The sequence below is a fragment of the Equus quagga genome, chromosome 13, assembly GCF_021613505.1.
Source record: "Equus quagga isolate Etosha38 chromosome 13, UCLA_HA_Equagga_1.0, whole genome shotgun sequence".
Lineage (NCBI taxonomy): Eukaryota > Metazoa > Chordata > Mammalia > Perissodactyla > Equidae > Equus > Equus quagga.
Genome location: NC_060279.1, coordinates 102,267,953 through 102,278,168, shown reverse-complemented (window position 1 = coordinate 102,278,168; position 10,216 = coordinate 102,267,953). Strand labels below are relative to the sequence as shown.

General features: G+C 48.0%; 1 protein-coding gene across 6 annotated transcripts in view; it reads right to left on the bottom strand.

The window, feature by feature from the left end:
- The window catches only part of LOC124251104 (zinc finger protein OZF-like), a 22,020-nt gene extending 12,830 nt beyond the window's left edge, over positions 1–9,190 (bottom strand). For 3 of the 6 annotated variants that reach the window (XM_046683604.1, XM_046683602.1, XM_046683603.1), the window contains exons 1-2: positions 8,976–9,190; positions 8,361–8,496 (exon numbers count right to left, since the gene is read on the bottom strand). Coding sequence is in view for 1 of the 6 variants with exons in the window: in XM_046683601.1 (XP_046539557.1) it covers positions 8,976–9,008 (33 nt within the window). In the remaining 5 variants the exon portion in view is untranslated. The remainder of the gene's footprint in view (positions 1–8,360; positions 8,497–8,975) is intronic. The other 3 variants (XM_046683605.1, XM_046683601.1, XM_046683606.1) reach the window with 1 other exon arrangement.
- Positions 9,191–10,216: the final 1,026 nt, after the last annotated feature.

The following is a 10,216-nucleotide window of genomic DNA, read 5'->3' as shown; positions in this document are numbered from 1 at the left end:
GCTCCCTGTCCTCCCTCTTGTACCCCTTAATCCCCAGCTCCCTGTCCCTGACCCTCCAGGTCTTTGCGATCACCGGGCCCCTGGTCTAAACCTCCCTCAGAACCCAGCTCCCACTTCCTCAGCCACTTCCCTTAGATCCTAGGACTCCCACTTGTCCAGAAAACACCCACCTGACTGTTTTCACTTCCCTTTCTCTAGAAGACCTACAGAGGGCACTCAGGCCTGACCTCCAAGCAAGGCGGACAGGGGTCACTTGTGTCAGTGCTGAACGCCAGGAGTGAATTTAGCAGACGCAGTCAGGAAGGGCAGGAAGGCTCACTGTGCTGTCCCTTATGTCTCCTCCTACTTTCCAGGGTGCGATAAACTGGCCCTGCCAACTTCATACATTCACACAGTGTCCCTTGTGGATGTATTCTAGACCTCCTCCGCAAAGAATTCAGGTCCCCTGGACAGCAGCCGATCTTTTAAATGATAAAACCCTCCTACCTCCACTGTCAGAAGATCCTACAAAATTGAGAGAGGAGTTAGAACGATTAGTTACTATTCATAACCCCACTGACTGGCTACTAAGGCGCGTTCTTCCAACCCATGGTTACACTGCAGTTAGCAGACAGGCCAGACAGCCTCTAGAGAAAACCCTTCCCGCAGGGGATGGCTCTGCTGGAGGCTGATATTCAGGGTTTAATGGAAGCTGTTTTAGAGGCATTTCCTCCTAAAGCTAATTGGCCAAGGATTGAATTATGCACTCACAGGGGAGGAGAACATCCAAAAGCCTTTGTCGAACCATTTATACAAACCTTTCGAAGGCACACTGCGTCAAACCCAGAAGCCCGGAGCAGAGGAATCTGATTTCTGCTGCATGGGCAATTTTCTCCCCATATAAAAACACAAATTCAAAATAGTGTAGTTGGTTGGTCAGGGCAACTGTTATGCATAATGGAGGCTGCCAAGTAATTCTTTGAAAATAGTTTGCTGGAACGTAGAAGGAAAAAAAGAGTTAAAAGCAACAATTCTTGCTCTGCAAGTTGAATCTTTAGAAAGACAGAGCAAGATATGGAAAAGGCCTTAAAGGCTTTTCAGAGCCTCCCCCCATTTGCCTCCAGACAAATGCAGGTATCGTAAAAAAGCCAGGACATTGGAAAGGAAATTGTCCAGTGCTTAAGAGAAAGCAAACTGTAAGAAGTAACACCCCTCCTCTCAGGCCCCAGTCTGCCCAGGTTCATTTTTCTCCTCCTGAGGGGCATTTCCCTCTCAAATGATGGGGTCAGCCAAACCTCAGTCGAACCCCTAAAATCGAGTCCGGAACTGGATTCTTAATTGATACTGGTGTGACCTTCTGTGCCATCCACTCAGAGGACTGTTCAGTCTGGTCACCTGTGATGCTATTCAAGCTGTTGGAGTCTCTGGGTGGCCTATTTCGCTGCCCACATCTCAGCCCACTCTAACATTTTTAGGCCCCATTAATGCTCATCATGCCTTTCTGGTTTCCAATTCTTCACCAGCAAACCTTCTTGGCAGAGACTTGTCATGTAAATTTAATGCCACCATAAATTGTAATGAGAAAGGCGTTTTTATCTCTCCACCCTCAGACCAAACTCTGAATCTCCCACTTTCCTTACTAGAAACTCATCTTGATCTAAATTCCTCTGAAGATGAGTTTCTAAAAGATGTTCCGCTTAGCCTTTGGGCCGCACATGCAAATGAAGTAGGACTGTTACTGAGTGCAGAACCTGTGCACGTTCCTTGGAAAAAGAATAAACTGCTGCCATCATAGCCCGATACCCCCTCTCCAGGGAGGCAGGGGCAGGAACTGACTCTTAGCAGACTCCCTTCCGCAGCACGGTGTGCTAGAGGGCACCTCCTCACCCTGTAACACTCCAATCTTGCCAGTGAAAAAGGAGGTAAATTTGACTCAGATGGGAACCAAACCTATAGATTTGGACAGGCCCTCAGAGCCATAAACTCTTTTGTAATTCCTCGGCATCCAGTGGTTCCTAATCCAGCTGTTATTCCTACCTTGACCCCCGCTGAGGCGGCCTGCTTCACTGTGACTGACCTCTGCTCAGCCTTTGCTTCGATCCCATGGCACCCTGGTTCACAACTTCTTTTTGTATTTACGCTTCATGGGAGACAATTCACGTGGGCTCACCCACCTCAGGAATGCTGTGAGTCGCCTCAATGTTTTCCCAAATCCTTACAGCAGACTTCGATTCTGTAGCCGCTACTCAAGGCTCTACGCTTGTCCAGTGAGTGGATGACCTTTTACTCTGTAATCAAACTAAGCAGGCAGCGCTTACAGATGCCCTTCTTCTCCTAAAGTCACCAGCTGAACAACGCCAGGAAGTCTCCAGATCTAAACTTCAGTGGGTACAAGTGACTGTTACCTACCTAGGACACGAGATTCCCTGGGGCATTTAAAAGCTCACCTAAAGCGCCTTGAGTTAATTTTGCCCATCCCTCTCCCCAAAATGAAAAAACAGTTACATAAAGCTATTGCCGCCAACAGATCCCTAATTTTGCAGCCCTTGCTAAATTTCTGTACACCCTTCTCCCAGCTCTCACCCCAGAGCCGATCTCCTGGCCTTCAGAGGCATTTACCTCCTTTGAAACCTTAAAATTAGCTTTGTCCAAACCCCAGCTCTTGGCTTACCTAATTTTGACAAACTTTTTCATTGATATTGCCATGACAATAAGGGGATTGCTGCAGGCATTCTAGGACAATCCTGTGCCTCTCAGATCCGACCTACAGCATACTTCTCATGCCAGTTAGACCGTGTGGCATCAGGTTTGCCCCCATGCTTCGTTGGGGGGGCCACAGCTGCCACCTTGACTGACAAAGCCAGTGCTCTGACTTTAGGCTCCCCATGTTCCCCATGCTGTGCCTGCTACTTCACAAGTTCATAGGGTGCAGCACCTCTCAAGGGCGACAGACCACCGATGAACAGGCCCTTTTAACCAACCCTTCCATCACCTTATCGTCATGGCACATTGAATCCAGCTACTTGACTACCCTTCTCTGATGATGGAGCACCCCACTCTATCCCACGTGATTGCCTTGCAACTACAGAAATGGTCTCAAAGCCATGAGAGGATCTCAGATATCCTTTCAGATAATCCAGATTTCTATTTTGTGACAGCTCCTATAAACGAAATCTCTGGGGAAACATAACAACTGGTCATGCCATAGTCTTCCCACAGGAAACTCCTAGGCACGCTCCTCGCCCACTATAAGACAGGTCAAGCTGCTGGACTTGTAACTCTCACTGGAGGCTGCCCAAGAGCAAAAGGGAAAACTGCCACTATTTACAAAGACTCCAGATATGCTTTTGGAGTCTGCCAAGCTGTTGGCACAATTTGGAAATCCCGTGGATTCGCAACTTCTGCAGGAACTCTACTGCTAATAGGCAGATGATTGCTGCACTGCCACAAGCTATTCAGCTCCCTTCTCAAATTGCCACTGGTCACCGTTCAACCCACAGTAAGGGGACAGGCTGACAAAGCTGCAAGGCATGCAGCTTACCAAGGACTCCCTTATCCTTTCTCCATCCAATTTCTAAACCTGTCTTTATCCCTGACTGATATTATTAGCTATCAGGCAGATGCCCTATGATCTGAAAAAGACAAATGGATACAAAAGGGTGTAGAACAATGATCAGATGGATTACACACTGGGCCACACGGACCTCCTGCAGCCCTTTTTTGTCTTTTTGGCTTGCAATTATCTCCCCCCAAGCAGGACATATGTGCAGACGGAGGGTAGTTACAGAAATGAAAGACAATTGGTTTTGCCCTGGCACCCACAAAATTTCCAACCAAATTATTTCCCAGTGCACTACTTGCAAATCTCACCAAGTTTCTGGGAGAAATCAGCGTACCCCAGGAAGTCCTCCCAGGCCCTCACTGCTCTTTGTGGCACTCCAAATGGACTTTACAGACTTGTCCCCAGCTTTAGGCTATTCTCACTGTTTACTGTCTGCATGTTTAGTGGATGGACTGAATGCTACCCGACCAGACATGCAGATGCCAGAATGGTACAGAAATTAATAACTGAGATTATTTGTCATTTTGGCATTCCTTTATGGACTGAATCAGACCAAGGAGCTCATTTTATAGCTGAGATGAACTACTTGCTTGCAAAAACTCTGGGGTACTCAAATTTCATACCCTACATCATCCTCAATCGTCTGGGCAAGTGGAACATAAAAATCTAGACATAAAAAGGACTTTAGGAAAAATGTGTCAGGAAACCAGACTTAAACGGCCAGAATATATAAAGATCCTTGGCCCTTACAAAGATCTGGAACACTCCAAATAGGAGACATGGATTGACCCCTTTTGAAATAGTTTTTGTACACCCAATGCCTCTTGGCATCTCTACATCCTGCATTTCTGGATTAAGCGAATATTGTGGGAACTTAAGCAAACAATCTGATGCTAACACTAGCTCTATACAAGAACTAACTAGTATACTTGAAGCACATCACCGACAGGTAAAAGGGCATGGCCTCCACCAACTGACCAGTCTTGCCATCCCTTTGGACCATGAGACTGGGTGTACCTCCAGGTCTTGAGAAGAAAACACGTGCTGTTGCCTTGCTGGGAATGACCTTTTGAAGTCCTACTGACCACCTACACTGCCATCAAAACAAAGGAAAATCTTCCTGGATCCATGCAAGCCAAGGCCAGAACAGACCCAGGACATTACTCTCAAGACAACCGGGAGACAGTCCCCGCAAGTGGCCTTCAGCTAAGGATTTCCAGGGCCAATTCCCAGGCCCCAGAAGCAGCTGGCCTCACAAAGCAGACAGCTTTCCCCCAAATCGCGGATCAAGAAACCTTGCTTTCACCTACTCCCCATTTCCGTTTTTAACATACATACACACACAAAAACTCAACAGCTACCTTTTCTTATTAATGAACCTTTTTTTCATTTATTAATCAGTTATTAGAAGGCTGCCTGGAGAGTGCTCTCCCTATCTATGCTGTTTCTCCTCTCTAAGTCTCCACTATGGGTCTTTATCAACCTGTGTCTTGCTCTTTCTAACCCGCTCTTTTTCAACAAGTCGGGCACAGACCAAACGCCCCCCTATGCCATTTACCAAACCATGGCCAAGTTAACTAATCAATCTGACTGCTGGTTATGTCAACATCTAGACAGCTCAAAGGAACCTAAACTAGTCTTCAATCCTGCCGATGTGCATGCCTGGTGGGCAAAGGACAGAAGACGGACAAGCAACAGGATATGGTGTCCACAACAAGAAAAACACCACTCTGCCTCTTCTCCTGGTGAGGCATTTAGGCCCTGGAAAACCTCAGAAAGGGTCACGGACTGCCCCTCGCCCAGGTAAAGACAATAGGTGGAAACTTTTTCCTTTGCACTGAAAACACACAAGACACTGGACCTTTCCTGGGTGAAATACCAGGACAATACTGCAATCAAACTCTGTGGTTTGATTCCACAGGTGGCATCTTCAAACCTCTCAAGAAATTTGTGACTCCAGCATCACCCTTTTTGGCACAAACATCTGCCAAGTCACCCACTGTCCAGGACGGCTCACAGGCCACCCCTGTACAACTTGAGCTATTGTAGCTGTCCCCACGATTAAGCTTCCCAACATCACAAATTGTATATGGGTGGATCAAAAATCTGGATTTACTTGGCTGGGTAACAGAACCAAGCTTTACAGCCGGCAAAACTAGACTACAGGCCTCCTATACCAGCTACTTTGCAGTCTGTTCTGCTCTCGCAGACTGACAGGTGCACATGGAAGATGGAGGTGTTTGGACACTAACAGTAGCAATGGCAAAGGTCTTGGAATAATCCAGACCCTGGGAATTACAGGTTTCATTCTAGCCTTGTTTATAAACCACACTGGTATTTTTATGTGGCAACAAAGTATATAAAGAGTTCCCACCTAAATGGTCATGACACTGGACTTGGGTACCTGGCTCCTTCTATCAACAAATACTCCACCCGAAATGCCAGCCAACTTACATACATGGGCTCCTTTGTTCACAAAGTCGTGCCACATACACAGGCCACTGGAGAAATCAGAATCCACTTGTGTATCACAACTCCAAATTCTTTTCAGCACTAAGGGTCTTATTCTCAAGTTTTGGAAATTATGAACTGGAAAAGGCAATCTTAAATCTCTCCATGATAATGGAACAAGAGTTCAACACTACTATGCAAACTTTGAAAATACACCAGTCAGAAGTCGAGAGGTTAGCCTCTGTGTTATGCCAAAATCGCCGTGCTCTAGAAACACTGACTGCCCACCAAGGAGGAGCCTGGGCAATCACTGGTGAAAAATGTTGCTTTTATGTGAATCAAACAGTTTAAGTAGCATCTAACTTACATTTATTGAAGAGAAGATTAACACTTTCCATCAGACAAATGAAGCAAAGGCATTTTATTGGACTGACCTATTCCCAGGCCTGGGGAACTGATTTAACAGGGTGTGGGGAGACATGCTCCAATTTGTTCTTCTCTGTTTATTCATTCCCATTCTAATCTATGTTTTTATCTCCCTTTGCAGATTTCTTACCACTTGGCTACAAATTTGTTTTCTCTCTCCACAGTCACCAGCTCAACTTTTAATATGTGAAACTTCCAAGAAGTTTCAGAGGAGGGAGTTGGTGGGGTTCAGGGAAGGCCGTCGCAGATGTGCCACTGTGGCATGTGGAGTGTTTTGAGATGAAGGCAATTGAGACTAGGCTCAAGAGAAACTTTTATGTCTCCCTTGAGGAATTAAAATTAAGGGGCTTGCCTATTACCAGAAATAACCTTTTACTGACCTATCTGTATGACAGGGCAGCATCTAATTCCTGAACATCTGCTCTTCTTATCCTGTGAATTACCCTCCTCCCCAATGAAGCCCAGGTCCCTACCCCATTGTTAGCTCGAGATGGCATAAATACCTCAGTTTACTTTTCTGTCTCTGAACTCCTATGGATATGGGGGTCTCTGTATGTACAAAATTCATTAAATTTGATTTTCTCTTATTAGTCTGTCTCATGTCAATTTAACTCTTAGACCAGCCAGCAGAACCAAGAGGGTAGAGGAAAAGTTCTTCCTCCCCAACACAGCCTAGCTGTGTCAGGCTCCAAGGGGAGGCAGACAAGGTCGATGGACAGACGGTGACTATGTTAGAGACAAAAGCCTTCTATGCTGAAACCACTCACAAAAGACACAAGACAACAGCAAGGCCCCGTGGCCTGAGAGGCACAGACAGCCAGGACTCTGGGAATGAAGAGGAATAGGGGGAACATGACAAGGATCATAATCCCATCATGATGAAAGCAGCACAGCTGAGCCTCACTGGGCCCCAACGTGTGCCTGCATGCTGCTGAGGCTCCACATGCCATACTCTAGCAATGACTAGTTCCCAGCTCTGGAGATAGATTCTGACTTTCAATACAGCCTACTGAGAAGGGTACTTACTTGCTCTGTAGCCTGGGGGAAGTCGACTTATTTCTCTGAGCCTCAATTTCCACATCACTAATAATAATAGCCCCCACTTCACTAGGTAGTTGTGAGAATTAAAGAAAAAAATGTTCATGAAGCAAACGGTGGCGTGCATGGCACGGGTCAGTGCTCAGTGTGTTTTTCCTACTTTTATTAATCCTCCCACAGCTAGGATGTCAATGCCATCATCATCTCTGGGGCACAGTCAGTGGCATGAGGCTCACGCAGCTCTAGCAAGTCACCCAGAGTCACGTGGCCCTGGAGCAGAGGCAGAAGTTGAACATCCGGAAAAGACTGCACCATCTCGCCCTCCTGAGAGGTGTCTCAGAGACACTCCCTGCCAGTGTACACACACTTCCCTCTGGTTGGAAGGTCTCAGCACAGTTAAAGGGTTAAATGAGGGCCAGCTGTTGTGGATGTTTAGTTGGTATTTTTCTTCTTTGCTCTCAGAAAACCCTGAAAAGCAAAATCAACCAAGCCCCCTATCTCTGCTTTTGTAACCCTACCAGATTCTGTGCACAGAGATTCCACAAAATGCACAGGTGGGAAGGGGGGTACTTTATGTAGAACCGGCAAGGCCAGGGAAAGACCCTTCCAAGACACTGGTGCAGAGCTGGGAAGGGAGGGAAGAGGCAGCTCTGCACAGATGGGGCGGGGGCAGGGGGTAGGGAAGGCAGTTTGCAGAGCTGAGGGAATTGCAAGGGCAAAGGCTGAGACGTGGGAAAGAGCTCGGAATGTTCAAGACAGCTCAGCTGGAGGGCAGTGAGGAGAAGGCATGGAAGGAGAGGACAGAAGGGGAGGGGGCGGAGGTGGATGTAGGAGGGACTTGAGGCTATGGGGGAAAGTTTGGCTTTAAGTGTGACAGGAGTCCCCAGAGGGGAGAGTCACTCACTCATTATGCAGTTATGGAGCACCGGTTACAGGCCCTATACTGTCCCAGGTATGAGGATAAGGCAGAGAAGAGGAGCTCACGTTCCAGGGTTGGGGACAAGGAATGCGGAATACAATCTCGAATGGCCATGAGAATTCTACAGACAACAAAACAGAACAAGGGTTCCAGAGACTGGGTCGACTTTAAATGGGATGAGTGGGGAAGGACTTTTCAAGGAGGGGACAATGGAGGGAGCGTGAAATGCAGTGACAAAGGGAACCACATGTGGCAAATGCACAAGGAAGACAAGGGCAGAATCCACACTGAGGACTCAGCAGCCCTGTCCCATCCAGCGGGAAGGTCCATGCGGACTGCGCGCACTGGAGAGATTCTGAGAAGCTACATTCCCTCTTCCACACCGCAAACCGGTGACTGCCAGAAATGAGGACCTCGCCATGCACACTCCAGCCCGCATTCCATACCATGGGCTGCGAGTGACTCCATGCCAGGGCCTGCAGACCCTATGGCACCGAGGGGAAGGTGAAGACCCCCCTGGATAGCATCTCCCACATCAGGACGCCGGACAGTCAAGGTAGGGGTCCGAGCGGGTAGGGATCTCGGACACCCTCCACACACCTGTGTCGGGTCCATGATTGCCAGCACCGTCATGGAAGTCTGTGTGCGCAGCAGCGACCAAGACGGGTCACTCGAACCCTCCCGCCAGTCCTACAAGACACGGGCGTGGCTCTCGTCTCCTTGGGCGTTTCTCCGCAAGGCGCTGAAGTATCACCTGCCCGGGGAGCTCGTGCGCGAACAACCGCAGAGGTTGAAAACAACGAACCTGCCCAAGACGCCGGAAGTCCCGCCCAACAGGGCAGGACGCACGAGACCTTTTCCCCGTCCCTTATTGGTCCAATTCCCACCGCTTCCCACCGCGCACACACTTCTGGATAATGTAGTTTCTCTCCTGTGTGCAGCAGGGGCCCGGACCCCTTTCCAATCTCCTGATGGACAGCCAGGGAGCCGCGTTGGGACGCTGAGAAAAAGTGACCAGAGCTCTTTGGAATGTGGGGCTTGGCATCTTCTTGATATAAGAAAGATTTAAAATAGAGAGTATATGGGTGTATGCAGGAGGGGAGCGGCGGAGGACTGGACCATAGGGTTTGGAGAGTTGAAAAAAGATGTGCGGAGCCGATGGCAGGGTAGACATGCTTTATTCTCTTAGGCATGCTTTATTCTCTTCCACCGACATGGGGAAGGAGCCCCATGGCTTCTCCTGCGGCCGTTTTTATATGACTTCCACACAAAAGTGGTACACAGCCAGTGCAGGTTGCATAGATATGTTTACATACACGGTTTGGCGCATTCCCTGTCCGCAGTGGACATGCTGAGTCATGTCTGCCGCGAAACTGCTCGGGTCTAATTGTCCATAGTGACTCCATTTTCCCTTTAATGGGGAAGCTATTCTGATTTAAACATGATTTGGCCTGAATTTTATTTTGTTCAGAGCTGCCTGACTATGGCCTGACAGACATACATTGTACGCCTACTTTAACTCACTATCCCAAACCAAAGGATGCAGTCTTTGAAGATAGGGGCGCACGCCCTCTGACCTCAATACTAGGGTTCTTTGGAAGATAAGTTTTTCTTCCCAGAAACCAGGGTAAAGTTGACCAGCTGTGTACGTCCTAAACTGCAGCAAAATATCTACTCGTGGCTGTCGACTGAAATAGGGTCTGATGCCGGCTCAGTGAGTTGAGGAGTCGAAAGAAATATTTCTTGGACTCTCAAGGTCTGGTAGTAGTGCTCTTTTATTCAGAGAATACACGAGGACAGGACCCATGGGCAGCAAGAGCTGCAGGCATGGGGACAGGACC